At 43.2% G+C, this 25,315-nt stretch overlaps 1 protein-coding gene across 1 annotated transcript; it reads left to right on the forward strand.

Moving 5' to 3' along the window:
* The first annotated feature begins 402 nt into the window (after window positions 1-402).
* On the forward strand, window positions 403-24,881 carry LOC115116668 (vitamin D 25-hydroxylase). The gene is made up of 5 exons (XM_029645159.2): window positions 403-835; window positions 2,409-2,550; window positions 2,759-3,391; window positions 22,360-22,689; window positions 23,952-24,881. The coding sequence occupies exons 1-5, from the start codon at window positions 596-598 to the stop codon at window positions 24,131-24,133; spliced, it is 1,527 nt and encodes a 508-aa protein (XP_029501019.1). The 5' UTR covers window positions 403-595; the 3' UTR covers window positions 24,134-24,881.
* Window positions 24,882-25,315: the final 434 nt, after the last annotated feature.

Below are 25,315 nucleotides of genomic sequence, written 5' to 3' on the forward strand. Positions count from 1 at the left end.
AACGTTAGGGTTAGGAGTTAGGTTAAAGCTTAGGGTTAAGGGGAAGGGTTAGCTAACATGCTAGTTGAAAAGTAGCTAAAAAGTAGTAAGTAGTTGCAAAGTTGCTAATTATCTACTCTGACTTTTGTTTTTGCCTTAAGTAAAATTCTGGATTATGTAACCATAACAAATGTAATATATCATGCTGTTTTGAGTGTCCCGGGGGTTTCGTTTACTATGATATGTCTAGTCTATGAGACCAAGCTGGATCCGCGATGACGAAATAAAGCTTTTAAATCACCAACTTAATCTGTGTGGTGCCAGCTGGCCGGCAAGTTATGCTGCATGTCAACAAATGGTCAGAAATCATCATTGGGAAATCAAATCCTCAGAAATAGCAGAATCACGATTTGTTGATTGCTAGAATTGATCGAAGGCTGATCAAAGTTCATCGATAGTCATCACAGCTAAACTTCCAGCCAAACTTAGCCTTGTAGAGGGAGAAGCATCCTATTGGGTAGAGGCAGGGAATAGAAACATGTGCAAGATGATATAGCCTACATAACTCTTTCACAGAGGAGAGCTTAGTCCAGACAGCAAAGTTAGAGATAGAAAAATGGTATTAATTCAGTTATCATCTCTAGTCTCAGAATTGTCGCATGGACAGGCTTTCTTAGGTCTGTGTAGTTTATTTATTTCCCTTATTGTTATTTTGCTGATCCGACAGCTTGTGAAGCAGAGGAGACCCCGAGGATTCCCTCCTGGACCGTCACCTATCCCTGTCATAGGGAACATTATGTCTCTAGCAACAGAACCGCACGTCTTTATGAAGAAACAGAGTGAAATCCATGGGCAGGTACGGTATTTAAATTATTGTGTCAAAGTGGCTTGACTAAACCTAGGCATTTTTTTGTGTTGGCTACTTGTGTGCACCCCCATGTAGGCTAGTCTTGTGCTCAAACCGGTTTAACTCTTGCGGTTTAGCCTGTTGAGTGTTCATTTATTAATTTTGCATTACAATAGATGTATTTTATATAGCGCTTTTCATTCCAGAACAGAATCTCAAAGTCGCTTTAATTTCACTGGTGAAAAAACTGTGCGAAATAAAATGTGTAATGGGGCGGCAGGTAGCCTAGTGGCTAGAGCATTGGGCCGGTGACCGAAAGGTTGCTGGATCGAATCCCGAATTAACAAGGTAAAAATCTGTCGTTCGGTCCCTGAACAAGGCAGTTAACCCACTGTTCCCCGGTAGGCAGTGATAGTAAATAAGAATTTGATCTTAACTGGCTTGCCATGTTAAATAAAGGTAAAACATAATAATCCGGGAACACACACATACCATAATTCCTAAGTGTGTCAAAGGTTAGTTAGGGTGGACGCTCAATTCTTGACCCTATGTCTTGCGTCAGCCTATAAAAAAGCTCAGAAAACTGAACAAAAGAGGCTCACTATTCGCAAATGTATTATGGCAGGCTCCAGCTGCGCTGGCAGGGTTTCTAAAACATGGCGAATGTCCGCTTAGTCAGCATGCCTCGGCAAAGGGCTACTTTCCTATCTTTGGACTAGCCTAATAAACTCAGCAAAAAAAAAAACGTCCTCAGTGAAGAGCACTTTTTGCCAGTCCTGTCTGGTCCAGTGACAGTTGGTTTGTGCCCATAGGCGACGTTGTTGCCGGCAATGTCTGGTGAGGACCTGCCTTTACAACAGGCCTACAAGCCCTCAGTCCAGCCTCTCTCAGCCTATTTCGAACAGTCTGAGCACTGATGGAGGGATTGTGCGTTCCTGGTGTAACTCGGGTAGTTGTTGATGCCATTCTGTACCTGTCCCGCAGGTGTGATGTTCGGATGTACCGATCCTGTGCAGATGTTGTTACACGTGGTCTGCCACTGCTAGGATGATCAGCTGTCTTTCCTGTCTCCCTGTAGCGCTGTTTTAGGCGTCTCACAGTATGGACAATGCAGTTTATTGCCCTGGCCACATCTGCAGTCCTCATGCCTCCTTGCAGCATGCCTAAGGCACGTTCACGCAGATGAGAAGGGACCCTGGGCATCTTTCTTTTGGTGTTTTTCAGAGTCAGCAGAAAGGCCTCTTTAGTGTCCTAAGTTTTCATAACTGACCTTAATTGCCTACCATCTGTAAGCTGTTAGTGTCTTAACGACTGTTCCACAGGTGCATGTTCATGAATTGTTTATGGTTAATTGAACAAGCATGGGAAACAGTGTTTAAAATCTTTTTACTAATTATCTTTGAAAGACAGGGTCCTGAAAAATTGATGTTTCTTTTTTGGCTGATTTTAGATAATTTGCAGTTTAGATGTTATGTCATACTGGACTATAGTCTACCTTTTTTTTAATCCAAAATTAAACATATTTAGGGAAATATATGGCATATTATTTTGGATGTCTATTTATTCAAGTATTTTATCTCAGATTTTCAGTCTTGATTTGGGAGGCTACTCAGCAGTGGTTCTGAATGGATATGATGCCATCAGAGAATGCCTGTACCACCAGGCTGATGTCTTTTCTGACCGGCCATCTCTGCCTTTATTTATGAAATTGACAAAAATGGGAGGTAAGAAAGTCAGTTATAATGTATTCTGAATATGGACATTATGACATTGTTATATTGTTATTAGTTATTATATGCAAATACAACCTTGGTGTTATCGAACTCTAGGCTATTTGATGGTATTGAGATTAAAATAGGTCCACCTATCCTGAGAATAATATTTAGTATCTTCACACATGCTCAGAACTAATCTCAATATCTTCCTTCTCAGGACTTCTGAATGCTAAATTTGGCAACGGATGGATTGAACATCGTCAACTGGCCAGCAACTCCTTTCGTTACTTTGGAAGTTTTCAAAGGCCCATCGACCAGAAGATCTTGGAAGAGTGCATGTTTTTCGTGGATGCCATCGACGAACACAAAGGGAAACCCTTTAACCCAAAGCACCTGGTGACCAATGCTGTGTCCAACATCACCAACCTCATCATCTTCGGCGAGCGTTTCACATACGACAACTGTGACTTCCAGCACATGATCGAGATCTTCAGTGAGAATGTGGAGCTGGCCGTCAGTGGCTGGGCCTTCCTTTACAACGCCTTCCCATGGATCGAGTACCTCCCCTTCGGAAAGCACCAGAAGCTGTTCCGCAACGCAGCCAAGGTCTATAACTTCCTGGAGCAGATCATCAGGCGCTTCTCGAAGGGCAGAGTGTGCAACTTCCCGCGCCACTACATCGATGACTATCTGAACAAGTTGGACAAGAGTGCTGGCGACTTGGGCACCCCGTATTCCAGGGAGAACCTAATCTACTCTGTCGGCGAGCTCATCATCGCGGGCACGGAGACCACCACCAACACCCTACGCTGGGCTATGCTCTACATGGCCCTCTACCCCAACATTCAAGGTCAGTGTGCTGCCTTATAGCACAGTAGGCCTCAGCATCAAGTCCTCTGCCTTATCCACACTCGGGCCTCATAGCACCCTGCCTTGTACTTACTCAGGCCTCATAGCACCCTGCCTTGTCTTTACTCAGGCCTCCTAGCACCCTGCCTTGTCCTTACTCAGGTCTCATAGCACCCTGCCTTGTCCTCACTCAGGCCTCATAGTACCCTGCCTTATCCTTACTCAGGCCTCATAGCACTCTGCCTTGTCCTTACTCGGGTCTCATAGCACCCTGCCTTGTCCTCACTCAGGCCTCATAGTACCCTGCCTTATCCTTACTCAGGCCTCATAGCACTCTGCCTTGTCCTTACTCAGGTCTCATAGCACCCTGCCTTGTCTTTACTCAGGCCTCATAGCACCCTGCCCTGTCCTAACTCAGGCCTCATAGCACCCTGCCTTGTCCTTACTCAGGCCTCATAGCACCCTGGCTTGTCCTTACTCAGGCCTCATAGCACCCTGGCTTGTCCTTACTCAGGCCTCATAGCACCCTGCCTTGTCCTTACTCAGGCCTCATAGCACCCTGCCCTGTCCTCATTCAGGCCTCATAGCACCCTGCTTTGTCCTTACTCAGGCCTCACAGCACCCTGCCTTGTCCTTACTCAGGCCTCATAGCATCCTGCCTTGTCCTTACTCAGGTCTCATAGCACCCTGCCCTGTCTTTACTCAGGCCTCATAGCACCCTGCCTTGTCCTTACTCAGGTCTCATAGCACCCTGCCTTGTCCTCATTCAGGCCTCATAGCACCCTGCCTTATCCTTACTCAGGCCTCATAGCACCCTGCCTTGTCCTTACTCAGGTCTCATAGCACCCTGCCTTGTCCTCATTCAGGCCTCATAGCACCCTGCCTTATCCTTACTCAGGCCTCATAGCACCCTGCCTTGTCCTTACTCAGGCCTCATAGCACCCTGCCTTGTCCTTACTCAGGTCTCATAGCACCCTGCCCTGTCCTCACTCAGGCCTCCTAGCACCCTGCCTTGTCCTTACTCAGGTCTCATAGCACCCTGCCTTGTCCTCACTCAGGCCTCATAGTACCCTGCCTTATCCTTACTCAGGCCTCATAGCACTCTGCCTTGTCCTTACTCAGGTCTCATAGCACCCTGCCTTGTCCTTACTCAGGTCTCATAGCACCCTGCCTTGTCCTCACTCAGGCCTCATAGCACCCTGCCTTATCCTTACTCAGGCCTCATAGCACCCTGCCTTGTCCTTACTCAGGTCTCATAGCACCCTGCCTTGTCCTCACTCAGGCCTCATAGCACCCTGCCTTATCCTTACTCAGGCCTCATAGCACCCTGCCTTGTCCTTACTCAGGTCTCATAGCACCCTGCCTTGTCCTTACTCAGGCCTCATAGCACCCTGCCTTGTCCTTACTCAGGCCTCATAGCACCCTGCCTTGTCCTTACTCAGGCCTCATAGCACCCTGCCCTGTCCTCATTCAGGCCTCATAGCACCCTGCCCTGTCCTCACTCAGGCCTCATAGCACCCTGCCTTGTCCTTACTCAGGCCTCATAGCACCCTGGCTTGTCCTTACTCAGGCCTCATAGCACCCTGCCTTGTCCTTACTCAGGCCTCATAGCACCCTGCCCTGTCCTCATTCAGGCCTCATAGCACCCTGCTTTGTCCTTACTCAGGCCTCACAGCACCCTGCTTGTCCTTACTCAGGCCTCATAGCACCCTGCCCTGACCTCATTCAGGCCTCATTGCACCCTGCCTTGTCTTTACTCAGGCCTCATAGCACCCTGCCTTGTCCTTACTCAGGTCTCATAGCACCCTGCCTTGTCCTCATTCAGGCCTCATAGCACCCTGCCTTATCCTTACTCAGGCCTCATAGCACCCTGCCTTGTCCTTACTCAGGTCTCATAGCACCCTGCCTTGTCCTCATTCAGGCCTCATAGCACCCTGCCTTATCCTTACTCAGGCCTCATAGCACCCTGCCTTGTCCTTACTCAGGCCTCATAGCACCCTGCCTTGTCCTTACTCAGGTCTCATAGCACCCTGCCCTGTCCTCATTCAGGCCTCATAGCACCCTGCCCTGTCCTCATTCAGGCCTCATAGCACCCTGCTTTGTCCTTACTCAGGCCTCACAGCACCCTGCCTTGTCCTTACTCAGGCCTCATAGAATCCTGCCCTGACCTCATTCAGGCCTCATAGCACCCTGCTTTGTCCTTACTCAGGCCTCACAGCACCCTGCTTGTCCTTACTCAGGCCTCATAGCACCCTGCCCTGACCTCATTCAGGCCTCATTTCACCCTGCCTGGTCTTTACTCAGGCCTCATAGCACCCTGCCTTGTCCTTACTCAGGTCTTATAGCACCCTGCCTTGTCCTCATTCAGGCCTCATAGCACCCTGCCTTGTCCTCATTCAGGCCTCATAGCACCCTGCCTTATCCTTACTCAGGCCTCATAGCACCCTGCCTTGTCCTTACTCAGGCCTCATAGCACCCTGCCTTGTCCTTACTCAGGCCTCATAGCACCCTGCCCTGTCCTCATTCAGGCCTCATAGCACCCTGCTTTGTCCTTACTCAGGCCTCACAGCACCCTGCCTTGTCCTTACTCAGGCCTCACAGCACCCTGCCTTGTCCTCATTCAGGCCTTACAGCACCCTGTCTTGTCCTTACTTAGGTCTCATCATGTTAAGTGTTGCATAAGACCTCCACAACGTCCCTCCATCTCTTCCTGTCCTGTTCTATTCATCTATTTTCAGATGAGGCCTATTCTGGTATTAAGCTCAGTTTCAACGGTTCGCTAACAGGTCATCCTTGGTCTTTCTTTCTCCTCTTCTCCTCTGGTGTCCAGTAAAGGGACTTGCCTTGTCTTTATCTAACCTTTCTCCAAGCCATAATATACAGCAACTTTTATTTGCATACGTTAGATAACTAAGGTATAGATTTTTTTCTTTCAACTGTACAAAGGTATACACTCCCTCCCCTCGAACAATGAAGCTACAATTGTAAATGTGTCTCTATACTTAACGGTTTTCTTCCGCTGAAGGAGAGGAGGACCAAAACGCAGCGTGGTTAGTGTTAAACATCTTTAATAAAGACGATAACTGAGAACACTACAAAAGTACAAAACAATAAATGTGAAAACCGAAACAGTCCTGTGTGGTGAAACAGACACAACAAACAGACCCACAAACAAACAGTGAAACCCAGGCTACCTAAGTATGATTCTCAATCAGAGACAACTAACGACACCTGCCTCTGATTGAGAACCATACTAGGCCGAACACAGAAAAACAACCTAGACACACAAAACATAGAATGCTCACCCAACGCACGTCCTGACCAACTAAAACAAACAATTAACACAATAACTAGGGTCAGAATGTGACAACCATTTTAGATTTGAGATCAAATATTTAATATTAGGTGACAGTACAGAATGTCACCTTTTATTTGAGGGTATTTTTATTTATTTATCTATATATCTATATATATATATATATATATATATATATTATCTGTTTTACCGTTTAGAAATGAAAGCATGTAGCTAATGTAGTTAATCCCCCCCATTTGAACACTTATAGTGTTTTAATGTAGTAAATAATGTAGTATTTGGTCCCATATTCCTTGCACACAATGACTACATCAAGCTGTGACTTTAAAAACTTGTTGGGTGCATTTACAGCTTGTTTTGGTTGTGTTTCGGATTATGCTTGGCCCAATAGGAAGTGAATGGTGGATAATGTATTGTGTCATTTTGTAGAGACTTTTATTGTAAGCAAGAATAAAATGTGTTTTTGAACGCAGCTACATTAATGTGGATGCTACCATGATTAGGGATATCATGAATTAGAAATAAAATTACTCCAGTCATCATCCATCATTCATAACCCAAAATCAACCAAACCAAACTCCAAATGCATCCAACGAGTGTGTAGTCACAAGCTTGATGTAGTCATTGCACACTAGAAATATGGGACCAAATACTAAACCTTAGACCTCTTTAATACACTATAAGTGAATGTGTCCAAATACATATGATATCTTCAAATGGGAGGACTAGATATGTAAAGTGCTTTCATTTCTAAACGTTAAAACAGATATGAAAATACCCTCAAATGAAAGGTGACATTCTGTACTGTCGCCTCATGTGAAACATTTGATAACAAATCTAAAATGGTGGAGAATAGAGCCAAATTTAAAAATGTAGCTTCACTGTCCAAATACATACGGAGGGGAGTGTATGTTTGTACAGTTGAAGTCGGAAGTAGTTTACATACACTGTAGCCAAATACATTTAAACTTTTTCACAATTCCTGACATTTAATCCTAGTAAAAATTCCCTGTTTTAGGTCAGTTAGGATCACCACTTTATTTTAAGAATATGAAATGTCAGAATAATAGTAGAGAGAATGATTTATTTCAGCTTTTATTTCTTTCATCACATTCCCAGTAGGTCAGAAGTTTACATACACTCAATTAGTATTTCGTAGCGTTGCCTTTAAATTGTTTAGCTTGGGTCAAACATTTTGGGTGGCCTTCCACAAGCTTCCCACAAAAAGTTGGGTTAATTTTGGCCCATTCCTCCTGACAGAGCTGTTGTGACTGAGTCAGGTTTGTAGGCCTCCTTGCTCGCACACACTTTTTCAGTCTGCCCACATATTTTCTATAGGATTGAGGTCAGGGCTTTGTGATGGCCACTCCAATACTTTCACTTTGTTGTCCTTAAGTCATTTTGCCACAACTTTGTAAATATGCTTGGGGTCATTGTCCATTTGGAAGACCCATTTGCGACCAAGCTTTAACTTCCTGACTGATGTCTTGAGATGTTGCTTCAATATATCCTCTTAATTTTCCTTTCTCCTGATGCCATCTATTTTGTGAAATGCACCAGTCCCTCCTGCAGCAAAGCACTCCCAGAACATGATGCAGCCACCTCCGTGCTTCACGGTGTTCTTGGTGTTCTTCGGCTTGCAAGCATCCCCCTTTTTCCTCCAAACAATGGTCATTATGGCAAAACGGTTCTGGTTTTTGTTTCATCAGAGCAGAGGACATTTCTCCAAAAAGTGCGATCTTTGTCCCCATGTGCAGTTGCAGTTGCAAACCGTAGTCTGGCTTTTTTATGACTCGTTTTACTGTGGATATATATACTTTTGTGCCTGTTTTCCAGCATCTTCACAGGTTTGCACTTTCCGCACCAAAGTATAGTTATATCTAGGAGACAGAACATGTCTCCTTCCTGAGCGGTATGACGTGTCATGCACAATGTAGATGTCCTAACCGACTTGCCAAAACTATAGTTTGTGAACAAGAAATTTGTGGAGTGGTTGAAAAATGAGTTAAATGACTCCAACATAAGTGTATGTAAACTTCCGACTTCAACTGTATGCACTGTCCCACAAAATTGCTAAACATAGCAAGCCATTCGCTGAGGGTGAATTAATTAAATAATGTTTAATTGACTCTGCAGCAATACTTTGCCCCGACAAGAAAGAGCTGTTTGAAAATGTTGAGGACATGTGTTGAGAATATAGTACAATAGTTGAAAGACAAGGTAAAGGATTTCACCTATTTCTCCTTGGCCCTGGATGAGAGCAGTGATGCATGTGACATGGCACAGTTGTTGATATTCAAATCAAATCAAATTTATTTATATAGCCCTTCGTACATCAGCTGATCTCTCAAAGTGCTGTACAGAAACCCAGCCTAAAACCCCAAACAGCAAGCAATGCAGGTGTTGAAGCACGTTGGCTCCGAAAAACTCCCTAGAAAGGCCAAAACCTAGGAAGAAACCTAGAGAGGAACCAGGCTATGAGGGGTGGCCAGTCTTCTTCTGGCTGTGCCGGGTGGAGATTATAACAGAACATGGCCAAGATGTTCAAACGTTCATAAATGACCAGCATGGTCAAATAATAGGTCTGGGACAGGTAGCACGTCCGGTGAACAGGTCAGGATTCCATAGCCGCAGGCAGAACAGTTGAAACTGGAGCAGCAGCACTACCAGGTGGACTGGGGACAGCCAGGAGACATCGGGCCAGGTAGTCCTGAGGTATGGTCCTAGGGCTCAGGTCCTCCAAGAGAGAGAGTGATGGGAGAATTAGAGGGAGCATACTTAACCTTTTTGGGATAGGGGGCAGCATTTTCACTTTTGGATGAATAGCGTGCCCAGAGTGAACTGCCTCCTACTCTGTCCCAGATGCTAATATATGCATATTATTATTAGTATTGGATAGAAAACACTACGAAGTTTCTAAAACTGTTTGAATGATGTCTGTGAGTATAACAGAACTCAGGCAAAAACCTGAGAAAAAAATCCAACCAGGAAGTGGGAAATCTGAGATTTGTAGTTTTTCAACTCAGCCCCCATTGAAGATACAGGGTGATATTATTTATGTTTCACTTCCCATGGTTTCCACTAGATGTCAACAGTATTTTGAACCTGTTTTGAGGATTCTACTCTAAAGGAGGGGCTCATAAGGGATCTTTGAGTGAGTGCCTCGGTCTGGCGCACTCACGTGAAAGGTAGCTACGTTCCACTTCATTTGTAGAGACAAAGGAATTGTACGGTTGGAGCATTAATTACGTTTTATGTTAAAAACATCCTAAAGATTGATTCCATACTTAGTTTGGCATGTTTCTATGGGCTGTAACATAACTTTTTGAACTTTTCGCCCAACGTTCGGCGCGACCTGAACACGCTTTTGGATTTGTTTACCAAACGCCCTAACAAAAGAAGATATTTGGACATATCTGATGGACATTATCGAACAAATCAAACATTTATGGTGGAACTGGGATTCCTGGGAATGCATTCTGAGGAAAATCATCAAAGGTAAGTGAATATTTAAAATGCTATTTCTGAGTAATGTTGACTACCCAATATGTCGGGTATCTTTTTGGCTGCTTTGTTGTCTAAGGGCTGTACTCAGATTATTGCATGGTTTGCTTTCTCCGTAAAGTTTTTTTGAAATCTGACACAGCGGTTGCATTAAGGAGAAGTTGATCTAAAGTTCCATGTATAATAGTCGTACCTTTATCAATGTTTATTATGAGTATTTCTGTAAATTGATGGGGCTCTCTGCACAATCACCCCATGTTTTAGAACTACTGAACGTAACGTAGCAATGTAAACTCAGATTTTTTTCATATAAATATGAACTTTATCAAACAAAACATGTATTGTTTGTGTAACATTGTGTAACATAAAGTCCTATGATTGTCATCTGATGAAGATCATCAAATGTTAGTGATTCATTTTATCTCTATTTCTGCTTTTTGTGACTCTTTTTGGGCTGCGAAAATGGCTGTGTTTTTTTGTGGCTTGGTGGTGACCTAACATCATTTGTGGTGCTTTCGCTGTAAATCCTTTTTGAAATCAGACACTGTGGCTGGATTAACGACGATTTTATCTTTAAAATTGTGTAAAATACTTGTATGCTTGAGGAATTTTAATTATGAGATTTTTGTGGGGGGGGGGGGGAGTCCCCGCTAGCTGTCCTGGACAGGTTAACTTCTTATGGCTGGGGGGCAGTATTGAGTAGCTTGGATGAATAAGTTGCCCAAAGTAAACGGCCTGCTCCTCAGTCTCAGTTGCTAATATATGCATATTATTATTAGTATTGGATAGAAAACACTCTAAAGTTTCTAAAACTGTTTAAATGATGTCTGTGAGTATAACAGAACTCATATGGCAGGCAAAACCCTGAGGAGAAATCAAAACACTGATCACGCTTATTCCTCATGGTACCCACTTGCGTTCCATTGCTCATGAAGACACGAAGGAATACTCCGGTTGGAACTTTATTGAAGCTATATGTTAAAAACATCCTAATGATCGATTCTGTACTTAGTTTGAAATGTTTCTTCGACCTGTAATATAACGTTTTGAAAGTTTGAAATGTTTCTTCGACCTGTAATATAACGTTTTGAAGTTTTTGTCCGCTGACCAGAATGAGCGTTTGGATATGTATATCAAACGCGCTAACAATAGAATATATTTGGACATAACGGATATTATCGAACAAAACAAACCTGGGATTCCTGGAGTGCTTTCTGATGTAGATCATCAAAGGTAAGGGAATATTTATCATGTAATTTCTTGTTTATGTTGACGCCATCGTTGCGGCTATTGTGATTTTTACTTTTGAGCGCCGTCTCAGATTATTGCATGGGCTTCTTTTTCCGTAAAGTTTTTTTGAAATCTAACACAGCGGTTGCATTAACCTCTAGCAATCCCGTATCCGGGAGCGTAATCATAGCCTCAAGCTCATTACCATAACGCAACGTTTCCTATTCATGAAAATCGCAAATGAAATGAAATAAATATATTGAAACACAAGCTTAGCCTTGTCATCTCAGATTTTCAAAATATGCTTTAACCAAAGCTACACAAGCATTTGTGTAAGAGTATTGATAGCCTAGCATAGCATTAAGCCTAGCATTCAGCAGGCAACATTTTCACAAAAACAAGAAAAGCATTCAAATAAAATCATTTACCTTTGAAGAACTTTGGATGTTTTCAATGACGAGACTCTCAGTTAGATAGCAAATGTTCATTTTTTCCAAAAATATTATTTGTGTAAGAGAAATAGCTCCATTTTGTTCATCACATTTGGCTAAGAAAAAAAAACGAAAATGCAGTCACTTACAACGCCAAACTTTTTTCCAAATTAGCTCCATAATATCGACAGAAACATGGCAAACGTTGTTTAGAATCAATCCTCAAGGTGTTTTTCACAATTCTATTCGATGAAAAATCATTCCTGGCAGTCGGTTTGTCATCAGAGGCAAACGGAAAAATACTGCAGCTGGAGATTACGCAATAATTGCGACGGAGGACACCAAGCGACCACCTGGTAAATGTAATCTCTTATGGTCAATCTTCCAATGATATGCCTACAAATACGTCACAATGCTGCAGACACCTTGGGGAAAACGTGGAAAAGGTAAGCTGACTCCTAGCTCCTCCACAGCCATATAAGGAGTCATTGCCATGAGGCGGTTTTAAAAAATGCGGCACTTCCTGATTGTATTTTTATCTGTTTTCTTTCTGTAACATCAGTTCTGTGGCACTCACAGACAATATCTTTGCAGTTTTGGAAACGTCAGAGTGTTTTATTTCCAAAGCTGTCAATTATATGCATAGTCGAGCATCTTTTCGTGACAAAATATCTTGTTTAAAGCCGGAACGTTTTTCATTCCAAAATTAAAAGAGCGCACCCTATATCGAAGAAGTTAAGGAGAGGTATATCTATAATTCCATGTGTATAACTTTTATTATCATCTACATTTATGATGAGTAGTTCTGTTGAATGATGTGGCTATGCAAAATCACTGGATGTTTTTGGAACTAGTGAATGTAACGTGCCAATGTAAACTCATATTTTGATAAAAATTTACTTTATCAAACAAAACATACATGTATTGTGTAACATGAAGTCCTATGAGTGTCATCTGATGAAGATGATCAAAGGTTAGTGATTCATTTTATCTCTTTGTGTGGTTTTTGTGACTCTGGCTGGAAAATCTTATGCTGGAAAAACTGTTGTGTTTTTCTGTGGCTATGTGGTGACCTAACATAATCGTTTGTGGTGCTTTTGCTGTAAAGCATATTTGAAATCGGACACTATGGTGGGATTAGTAACGAGAATAGATTTAAAATGGTATGAGATACATGTATGTTTGAGGAATTTTAATTATGAGAATTTTGATGTTTCGAAATTGGCGCCCTACACTTTGACTGGCTGTTGTCATATCGCTCCCGTTAACTTCTTAAGGCTGCAATCCTGTTAAGTTCACACAGGACACCAGATAAGACAGGAGAATTTCACCAGATAGGACAGGCTGATCCTAGCCCCCCGGGCACATAGACTATTGCAGCATAAATACTGGAGGCTGAGACAGGGGAATCAGGGGACACTGTTGCCCTGTCTGACGATACCCCTGGACAGGCAGGATATCACCCCAGCCACTTTGCCAAAGCACAGCCCCCACACCACTAGAGGGATATCAACAGACTACCAATTTACTACACTGAGACAAGGCTGACTATAGCCCAAAAAGATATCCTCCACCGCACGAGCTCGAGGGGGGCGTAACACCGGATAGGAAGATCACGTCAGTGACTCAACCCACTCAAGTCGAGTATAGTGAAAAAAGGCACGCCGTGTTACAGCCTTTCTAGGGACGGCATGGAAGAGCACTAGTAAGCCCCCATAATAAGGTCAGAGGCAGAGAATTCCAGTGGAGAGACGGGAGCCGGCCAGACAGAGAGCGCAAGGGCGATTCGTCACTCCAGTGCCTTGCAGTTCACCTTCACACTCTTGGGCCAGACTACCCTCAATCATAGGGCCTACTAAAGAGATGAGTCTTCAGTAAAGACTAAAAGGTCGATATCGAGTCTGCATTTCTCACATGGATAGGCAGACCATTCCATAAAAATTTAACTCTAAAGGAGAAAACCCTGCCTTTAGCTGTTTGCTTAGAAATTCTAGGAACAATAAGGAGACCTGTGTTTTGTGACCGTAGAGTACGTGTAGGTATGTATGGTATACACAATTCGGAGAGATAGGTATGAGCAAGTCCATGTAATTGACACGTCTACTCCCACTCCTCCCCTCCGGCGTTCGACGTCGCCAGTCAACTAACCACCGGTCCTGACATCCATCATTACATGCACCTGCAGATCATCATGATACTTACCTTCCTGATTACCTCCCCTATATCTATCACTCCCTTGGGTTCCTTCCTCAGTTAGTATTGTTCCTGTGTTTATGCGTAAACACCACTGTTATGTTGTCTCGTTTCACGTTTGTTGTTTTATTAAACGTTTCTCTTGCACCTGCTTCGCAACTCACAGTGTCATCGTTACAGTAATGCTTTGTAGGTTAGCAGTAAAACCTTGAAATTAGCCTTAGCCTTAACAGGAAGTCAAAAAGTAGAGAGGCTAGCACTGGAGTAATGTGATCCAATTTTGTGGTTCTAATCAAGATACTAGCAGCCGTATATTTCAAATAAAATTGTATTAGTCACATGCGCCGAATACAACAGGTGCAGACCTTACAGTGAAATGCTTACTTATGAGCCGCTAACCAACAATGTAGTTTTAAAAAATACGGATAAGAATAAGAAATAAAAGTAACAAGTCATTAAAGAGCAGCGGTAAAATAACAGTAGCGAGACTATGTACCTGTACAGAGTCAATGTGTGGGGGCACTGGTTAGTTGAGGGAATATGTACATTTACTGTAGGTAGAGTTATTAAAGTGACTATGCATAGATGATAACAACAGAGAGTAGCAGCGGTGTAAAGGGGGGGAGCAATGAAAATAGTCTGGGTAGTCTGCGTAGAAGCTGTGTAGAAGTCTCTTGGACCAAGACTTAGCGCTCCGGTACCACTTGCCGTGCGGTAGCAGAGAGAACATTCTATGACTAGGGTGGCTGGAGTCTTTGACAATTTTTAGGGCCTTCCTCTGACACAGCCTGATATAGAGGTCTGGACGGCAGGAAGCTTGGCCCCAGTGATGTACTGGGCCGTACGCACTACCCTCTGTAGAGCCTTGCGTTCCGAGGCCGAGCAGTTGCCATACCAGGCAGTGACGCAACCAGTCAGGATGCTCTTGATGGTGCAGCTGTAGAGCCTTTTGTGGATCTGAGGACCCATGCCAAATATTTTCAGTCTCCTGAGGGGGAATAGATTTTGTTGGGCCCTCTTCATGACTGTCCTGTCTTGGGGTGCTTGGACCATGTTAGTTTGTTGGAGATGTGGATACCAAGGAACTTGAAGCTCTCAACCTGCTCCACTGCAGCCCCGTTGATGAGAATTCCTTTTTCCTGTAGTCCACAATCATCTCCTTTGTCTTGATCACGTTGAGGGAGACGTTGTTGTCCTGGCACCACACGGCCAGGTCTCTGACCTCCCTATAGGCTGTCTCGTTGTTGTCGGTGATCAGGCCTACCACTGTTGTGTCATCGGCAAACTTAATGAGAGTGTTGGAGTTCCAGTCATGAGTGAACAAGAGGGGTCTGATCACGCACCCTTGAGGGGCCCCTGTGTTGAGGATCAGCGTGGCAGATGTGTTGTTACCTACCCTTAACACCTGGGGCTGGCCCGTCAGGAAGTCCACGATCCAGAGGGAGGTGTTTAGTCCCAGGGTCCTTAGCTTATTGATGAGCTTTGAGGGCACTATGGTGTTGAATGCTGAGCTGTAGTCAATGAATATCATTCTCATGTAGGTGTTTCTTTTGTCCAGGTGGGAAAGGGCAGTGTGGAGTGCATCATCTGTGGATCTGTTGGGGTGGTATGCAAATTGGAGTGGGTCTAAGGTTTCTGGGTTAATGGTGTTGATGTGAGCTATGACCAGCCTTTCAAAGCACTTCATGGCTACAGACGTGAGTGCTACAGGTCGGTAGTCATTTAGGCAGGTTACCTTAGTGTTCTTGGGTACAGGCACTATGGTGGTCTGTATTTTGCACTAACTGAACATTATTTAGTGCTTTATCCAGATAACCAGAGAGTGGAGCATTGCAGTAGTCTAATCTAAAAGTTACAAAAGCATGGAATAGTTTACTGCATCATTTTTGTACAAAGTTACAGATTTTGGCAATGTTACGAAAATGGAATAAAGCTACCCTTGAATTATTCTTAATATGTTCATCAAAAGAGAGTACAGAGCAATTCAGAGGTCCTTCGCATTTTTGAGACAACTGTACAACCATCAACATTCATTTTTTAGGTCAAACAGCAGATCTCTTTGTTTCTTGGGACCTAGAACTTGCATCTCTGTTTTGTCCGAGTTTAAAAGTAAAACATTTGCTGCCATCCACTTCCTTATGTCTGAAACACAAGCTTCCAGGTTAGGCAATTTTGGGGCTTCACCATGTTTAATCGAAATGTTCAGCTGTGGGTCATCCGCATAGCAGTGAAAGTTGACATTGTGTTTCCGAATGACATCACCAAGAGGTAGAATGTATAGTGAAAATAATAGTGGTCCTAAAACGGAATCTTGAGGAACACCAAAACTTTTTTTTGATTTGTGAGAGGACAAATCATCCAAAGAGAGTAAATTATATATTTTCCGACAGATAAGATCTAAACCAGGCAATAACTTGTCCGTGTAGACCAGAGAGGGTTTCCAATCTCTTAAAAAGAATGTGGTGATAGTGTCACAAGCGGCACTAAGGTCTAGGAGCACGATGACAGATGCAGTGCCTTGGTCTGATGCCATTAAAAGGTCATTTACCACCTTCAAGAGTGCCGTTTCAGTGCTATGATGGGGTCTAAAACCAGACTTGAGCGTTTCCTATGCAGTCGTGGCCAAAAGTTTTGAGAATGACACAAATATACATTTTCACAACGTCTGCTGCCTCAGTTTGTATGATGGCAATTTGCATATACTCCAGAATGTTATGAAGAGTGATCAGATGAATTACAATTAATTGCAAAGTCCCTCTTTGCCATGCAAATGAACTGAATCCCCCAAAAACATTTCCACTGCATTTCAGCCCTGCCACAAAAGGACCAGCTGACATGTCAGTGATTCCCTCGTTAACACAGGTGCGAGTGTTGACGAGGACAAGGCTGGAGATCACTCTGTCATGCTGGTTGAGTTCCAATAACAGACAGGAAGCTTCAAAAGGAGGGTGTTTTCTCTCCAGGAAAAACATCAGGGACAGACTGATATTCTGCAAAAGGTATAGGGATTTGACTGCTGAGGCCTGGGATAAAGTCATTTTCTCTGATGAATCCCCTTTCCGTTTGTTTGGGGCATCCGGAAAAAAGCTTGCCCTGAGAAGACAAGGTGAGCGCTACCATTAGTCATGTTTCATGCCAACAGTAAAGCATCCTGAGAGCATTCTTGTGTGGCATTGCTTCTCAGCCAAGGGAGTAGGCTCACTCACAGTTTTGACTAACAACACAGCCATGAATAAATAATGGTACCAATACATCCTCCGAAAGCAACTTCTCCCAACCATCCAGGAACAGTTTGGTGACGAACAATTTCTTTTCCAGCATGATGCAGCACCTTACCATAAGGCAAAAGTGGTAACTAAGTGACTCGGGGAACAAAACACCAATATTTTGGGTCCATGGCCAGGAAACTCCCCAGACCTTAATCCCATTGAGAACTTGTGGTCAATCCTCAAGAGGCGGGTGGACAAACAAAACCCCACAAATTCTGACAAACTCCAAGCATTGATTATGCAAGAATGGGCTGCCATCAGTCAGGATGTGGCCCAGAAGTTAATTGACAGTATGCCAGGGCAGATTGCAGAGGTCTTGAAAAAGAAGGGTCAACACTGCAAATATTGACTCTTTCCATCAACTTCATGTAATTGTCAATAAAAGCCTTTGACACTTATGAAATGCTTGTAATTATACTTCAGTATTCCATGGTAATATCTGACAAAAATATCAATGACACTGAAGCAGCAAATAAATATTTGTGTCATTCTCAAAACTTTTGGCCACGACTATATATTATTTTTTCTTTCGGATGGCAGCGAGTTGCTGCACAACAGCTTTTTGTAAAAATGTCGAGAGGAATGGGTGATTTGATATAGGTCGATAGTTTTTACAATTTCCGTGTCAAGGTTTGGCTTTTTCAGGAAAGGCTTTTTTTAGCTAGTTTGGTACACATTCAGAGGATAGGGAGCTGTTTATTATGATCAACATAGCAGGGCCAAGCACAGGAAGTAGCTCTTTCAGTAGTGTAGTCAGAATAGGGTCCATTAGGCACCTATTCAGCGTAGAACTTTCTTGTATACTGGAGCCTCAGAATGGAATGACTTGCCTCTGCCCATACAAACGACGTCCTCTCTGGGAAGCTTTAAAAATAAGTTTGATGTCCTCTGTGCCCATATGACGATGTAACTGCAATGATGAGATGAATGTTCTTTTTATGTTTTATTATCACAATGCCATACTCTGTCCAGCTTGCCTAGCTATCTTGTCTCAAGAGGACCACAATGGAAATAAGCCCCAGACTTTGTGTGTTATCCTTCATGATTTTACTCATGTGCATGTATGGCTTTTTCAAGTTGTGTGGGCTTGTTTTGTTAAATGGTAGAATTAAACTAAACAATGGTAGGGGACAGGGTAAAGAAATATTTTTAACCATTGAGACATGGATTACAGTGGCAAGAAATGGTAGGTCAACCCTTTGAAAATACCTGGATTTCTGAATAAATTGGTCATAAAATTTGATCTGATCTTCATCTAGGTCTCAACAGTAGACAAACACATTCTGCTTAAACTAATAACACACAAACAATTATACGTTTTCATGTCTTTGTTGAACACACCGTGTAAACATTCACAGTGCAGGGTGGGAAAAGTATGTGAACCCTTGGATTTAATAACTGGTTGACCCTCCTTTGGCAGCAATAAACTCAACCAAACGTTTTCTGTAGTTGCAGATCAGACCTGCACAACGTTCAGGAGGAATTTTGGATTATTCCTCTTTACAAAACTGTTTCAGTTCAGCAATATTCTTGGGATGTCTGGTGTGAACTCTCTTGAGGTCAGGACTCTGACTGGGTCACTTCAGAAGGCATATTTTCTTCAGTTGATGCCATTCTGTTGTTGATTTACTTCTGTGTTTTGGGTCGTTGCCCTGTTGCATCACTCAACTTCTGTTGAGCGTCAATTGGTGGACAGATACATTTACATTTAAGTCATTTAGCAGACGCTCTTATCCAGAGCGACTTACAAATTGGTGCGTTCACCTTAAGACATCCAGTGGAACAGCCACTTTACAATAGTGCATCTAAATCTTTTAAGGGGGGTGAGAAGGATTACTTTATCCTATCCTAGGTATTCCTGAAAGAGGTGGGGTTTCAGGTGTCTCCGGAAGGTGGTGATTGACTCCGCTGTCCTGGCGTCGTGAGGGAGTTTGTTCCACCATTGGGGGGCCAGAGCAGCGAACAGTTTTGACTGGGCTGAGCGGGAACTGTACTTCCTCAGTGGTAGGGAGGCGAGCAGGCCAGAGGTGGATGAACGCAGTGCCCTTGTTTGGGTGTAGGGCCTGATCAGAGCCTGGAGGTACTGAGGTGCCGTTCCCCTCACAGCTCCGTAGGCAAGCACCATGGTCTTGTAGCGGATGCGAGCTTCAACTGGAAGCCAGTGGAGAGAGCGGAGGAGCGGGGTGACGTGAGAGAACTTGGGAAGGTTGAACACCAGACGGGCTGCGGCGTTCTGGATGAGTTGTAGGGGTTTAATGGCACAGGCAGGGAGCCCAGCCAACAGCGAGTTGCAGTAATCCAGACGGGAGATGACAAGTGCCTGGATTAGGACCTGCGCTGCTTCCTGTGTGATAGCCTTACATTCTCCTGCAAAATGTCTTAATGAACCCCCTCCACAATACTTTACAGTTGAGATATGAGGTTTTGATGTTGGTGTGCTGTGCCTTTTTTCTCCACACATAGTGTTGTGTGTTCCTTCCAAACAACTCAACTGTAGCTTCATCTGTCCACAGAATATCCAGGTGCACTTTTGCAAACTTCAGACTTGCAGCAATGTTTTTTTTGGACAGCAGTGGCTTCTTCCGTGGTGTCCTCCCATGAACACCATTCTTGTTTAGTGTTTTACGTATCGTAAACTTGTCAACAGAGATGTTAGCATGTTCCAGAGATTTTTGTGTTTAGCTGACACTCTAGGATTCTTCTTAACCTCATTGAGCATTCTGCGCTGTGCTCTTGCAGTCATCTTTGCAGGATGGCCACTCCTAGGGAGAGTAGCAACTGTGCTGAACTTTCTCAATTTATAGACAATTTGTCTTACTGTGGACTGATGAACATCAAGGCTTTTAGAGATACTTTTGTAACCCTTTCCAGCTTTATGCAAGTCAACAATTCTTAATCTTAATCTTCTGAGATCTCTTTTGTTCGAGGCATGGTTCACATCAGGCAATGCTTCTTGTGAATAGCAAACTCAAATTCTGTGAGTGTTTTTTATAGGGCAAGGCAGCTCTAACCAACATCTCCAATCTCGTCTCATTGATTGGACTCCAGGTTAGCTGACTCCAATTAGCTTTTGGAGAAGTCATTAGCCTAGGGGTTCACATACTTTTTCCAACTTACACTGTGAATGTTTAAATGATAATTCAATATAGACAAGAAAAATACAATAATGTGTGTGTTATTAGTTTAAGCACACTATGTTTGTCTATTGTTGTGACTTAGATGAAGATCAGATCAAATTTGATGACCAATTGATGCAGAAATCCAGGTAATTCCAAAGGGTTCACATACTTTGTCTTGCCACTGTATGTGTGTGTGCCATTCAGAGAGTGAATGGGCAAGACAAAATATTTAAGTTCCTTTGAACGGGGTATGGTAGTAGGTGCCAGGCGCACCGGTTTGTGTCAAGAACTGCAACGTTGCTGGGGTTTTCACACTCAACAGTTTCCTGTGTATTGTAGGCATGGTCCACCACCCAAAGGACATCCAGCCAAAAACTGTGGGAAGGGTTTGTATTTGTATTTTTAGGGATCCCCTACTCTTCCTGGGGCCCAAACATATTAAAGCACTTACATTACATATAAAATAAAATATAAAACAGTAAATCATATAACATTATTACACCACTACATATCTACAATACAAAATGTTTAATACCACCATTCGACAATGTAACAATGTATTCATATAATTGTTATATAATTGTTAATAATAATATATACTTGTTATATAATAATTGTTATATAACAATAATTGTTATATAACAATATAACATATAACATTGTATGCATATCGGGGTGGCAGGGTAGCCTAGTGGTTAGAGTGGAGGACTAGCAACCGAAAGGTTGCCAGTTCAAATCACCAAGCTGGCAAGGTACAAATCTGTCGTTCTGCCCCTGAACAGGCAGTTTACCCACTGGTCCTAAGCTGTCATTGAAAATAAGAATTTGTTCTTAACTGACTTGCCGAGTTAAATAAAGGTAAAAAAAATAGATAACATGCGTGTGTGTCTCTTCACAGTGCCATAAGGTTTTTTTTCTTCCTGCGTTTTAAATGTGATTGTACTGCTTGCATCAATTACCTGATGTGGAATAGAGTTCCATGTTGTCATGGCTCTATGTAATACGGTTCTGGTCTTGGGGAGTCCCCACCTCTGGTGGCATGTCTTGTGGGTGTCAGCTTGTTAACACCTCTTACGAAAACAAATAGTCAAGAAGTCAATCTCTCTTCCACTTTGAGCCATGAGAGATTGACATGCACGTCATTAATGTTAGCTCTCTGTGTACTTTTAAGGGCCACCCTTGCTGCCATGTTCTGAGCCAACTGATATTTTCCTAAATCCCTCTTTGTGGCAGCTGACCACACTACTGAACAGTAGTCTAGGTGTGACAAACCTAGGGCCCGTAGGATCTGCCTTGTTGATAGTATTGTTAAGAAGCCAGAGCAGCGCTTTATTATGGATTGGAGTCAACATGGGCTAGTATCCCTGTGGAATGCTTTCAACAACTTGTAGAGTCCATGCCCCAACAAACTGAGGTTGTTCTGAGGGCAAAAGGGGGTGCAACTCAATATTAAGAAGGTCTCCTTAATGTTTTGTACACTCAGTGTATGTCTGTAGATACTAGACGAGAGTTGAGGAAGCTTGCACCCCAGTATCTCTACCTGCACATTCATCTTCTGCCGATCTACCATTCCAGTGTTTAATTGCTATATTGTAATTACTTCGCCACCATGACCTATTTATTTCCTTAACTTACCTCACTTGCACTCACTGTATATAGACTTTTTGTTTTATTTTGTTCTACTGTATTATTGACAGTATGTTTTGTTTATTCCATGTGTAACTCTGTGTTGTTGTGTGTCGAATTGCTACGCTTTATCTTGGCCAGGTCGCAGTTGCAAATGAGAACTTGTTCTCAACTAGCCTACCTGGTTAAATAAAGGTGAAATAAAAATAAAAATAAATAAAAGATAGAACATTGTGATGAAAAGGTATTGACAGTTTGCTGCTGGTGTTTCCTCTGTGTAGAGAAGGTGCATACGGAGCTGGACAGTGTGCTGGGAAGTGAGAAGTCTCCCTCGCTGGCGGACAAAAAGAGGATGCCCTATGTGGAAGCGGTGCTACATGAGGTCCTGCGCTTCTGTAACATCGTGCCCCTGGGCATCTTCCGCGCCACCACTCAGGACACACTGGTGAGCGGCTACAACATCCCCAAAGGCACCATGGTCATCACCAACCTGTACTCTGTGCACTTTGATGAGAAGTACTGGTGCGACCCTGGAACCTTCTCACCACATCGCTTCCTGGACAGCAATGGAAACTTTGTCCGACGGGAAGCTTTCCTACCCTTCTCTCTGGGTGAGTCTGGCTTCTTTCCACTCTTAGCCCCCCAAAGAGTAGCACAGACTCTCACACACATACTGTACACACCCTCTCACTTGAATTCCTCTCCTCTTGCCTAATCTAAATGGTAATGCTTAAAAACAGGGTTAATAGTCATCATGGGCATGAAATTCCAATATAGAGATTCTTCTGTATGTTTGTATACTTTTTAGGCAGTAGTTCTGAAAGTAGCACTCATGAGCCAAAAGTGGTCCCCGAATATTGCATACTACGTCACATATGTGCAGATATGAGCACCACGTCATTGCTCTCTCTCTCTCTCTCTGTACTGTGTCCACTGAGCTGGGCCCCTCCTGTAACCTCATTGGATAATATTGGTCAGGCCTCTTGCTACCTGTCACTCAAATGTGAGAGGCCGAAGCTCATTGGCTAGAACTCAAATTGCTCGGGTGCTGGCCCACATGGAGGGAAATGTAGGGAAAATAACACAGCACAGCTTCAATAAAACAGTCGCTTTCAAACTAGGGATTTCGTGTCTAATTGAGGTAAGACAGTAATTCTGCTCATAGATTATGCATGTATGAACTACACATTGAAAAATACTTTCTTTGTCGCCAAAGTACGGGAGCATGTCTTTAACTGTATACCCCAGCTATGATCTCATTTCATTTTACCTACAATGAGTCAAATGTAATAAAAGCTAGAGCCTCTCTGGTATGAAGGCCCAGTAATCTATTTGAGCACTTAATTAATAGACTGGTGAGCAAGCCTGTCCCTGGGGCTATTGCAGACTACAATGCTGCCATTAATAAAGGAAAGTACTGTTAAGACAGAAAAACACCACCATGTCAGTTCAAACAAAACAAATTCTCTGTCATACCACCCATACATGTGGTTCCCTCTATTGCTCAAGTTGCACTGTGTATGCAAGTGTAAACCTTTTCCCAGTCATATCATTGGATTAACCTATATGCTAAAAAGGTAAACACTAAACAGCTGATAACAGTGATAGTAAAGGACCTTTACTATCACTTAACAGATACATTGAGAACAATAGATATGTTGTATTGGTTGAATGTTCACTGGAAAACAGTAGTCAATAGTAGCTGGTGTCACTAAATCGGCAGACGGCTCATTGTAATGGCTGGAATGGATTTCATGTCAGCCATTACGACAAGCAGTCCTCCCTTCACCAGCCTCCTCTGAGTAGAGTAAATGATACAAAGTATGACATGATCTTCACAAAACTCAATCCATGTTGTGTGGTTTGTCCTCAGGGAAGCGTCACTGTTTGGGCGAGCATCTGGCCAGGATGGAGATGTTCCTGTTCTTCACCACCATGCTGCAGCGCTTCCACCTGCAGTTCCCCCCCGGCACAGTGCCAAGCCTCACCCCCAAACTGGGCATGACACTGCAGCCGCTGCCTTACTCCATCTGCGCCGTCCGCAGGCAGCAGTGACAGATTCTCAGAAGGCACAGCCCGAAGGGGTGGGGGGGTTGGGGGTTTAGTCAGAACAGAACAGGGGTCTAGAGCTTGGACTCGTACCCTGTGTTTTACATAGAACTGCTAGAATTCTAAACATCAGCCGATGGTTGTTTCTGAGCAATTGCATGTTTGCACAGCACCATTTGCAAAGTCACAGGATCACCAGAAATGTTACTGGCAAGATCCTGAAATATCAGGTGGAACTTCTCAGTAAGTTTAATCAAGAAGATAAGAAGTGTGAATATTTAAACAATACATGCAAACATATACTATGAATTAGAATGGACTTTTTATCTGTGTCCTTATAATCAAATGTCTCATCTTCCCTGCGGGATTACATCAATGGGAACATTACCCACTGGGCACACACTGGTTGAATCATTGTTGTTTCCATGTCACGTTGAATTGATGTTCCCAGTGGGTAGTTTCAGCTGTCTACAGCACAGTGAAAATAAGTGGACTAGCAGCCAGCCTTTCCTAGAAGGCTCTGGACATGGTGTTTAGTCTGGATCAGCGCCATGACAATCAGTCTGAAACTAACAATGAACCCGATCTCTAGGGATTATTCCTTTAAGTAAATTTTACTTTTGTCTATTATGGTCATACTTTGTAATAAAAACAATGCCATTTGACCTTTTTTTACAATGTGTATAGTGTGCCTTTACTAAGAGCAATTCAAGTTGCATATGTTTTATGCCGCTTGTTCTTTTTCTTCAACGTGTTGACAGTATTTCTCTTAATAGGTTACAGGTCTATGTTTTCTCTCCAAAAAATCTTCCCATCTAAACTACAGAACAGGACTAGTCAGACATGGACTTTTGCAGTGAGCCGGCAGAATGTGTCCAGACTGGGTCGTCCAGGGATACACAGACACTATAAATAATCTTCATGTGGTTGGAGCTGAGCCTGGGGGGGCGTCACCCATTTCCTTAAGTGACCTCGCACTTCTACTCTTTACTCAACAGACCAAAGGGCTGGAAAAAGACTCCAATGCAATGCTGTGCATACATCAGACTTGCAGGGTAATATTTCATATTGATTTGATGCCTCTAGCTATTTTTGGCACCCAGCATACCTCTATTAACTAGTAACTGCACTTCTCAGAAAGTTATGCCGAGGTAGACAGACACTGCCAATTCACCTGGATGAGAGCCT

The sequence above is a fragment of the Oncorhynchus nerka genome, linkage group LG28 (genome assembly GCF_034236695.1).
Source record: "Oncorhynchus nerka isolate Pitt River linkage group LG28, Oner_Uvic_2.0, whole genome shotgun sequence".
In the NCBI taxonomy this organism is placed as follows: Eukaryota; Metazoa; Chordata; class Actinopteri; order Salmoniformes; family Salmonidae; genus Oncorhynchus; species Oncorhynchus nerka.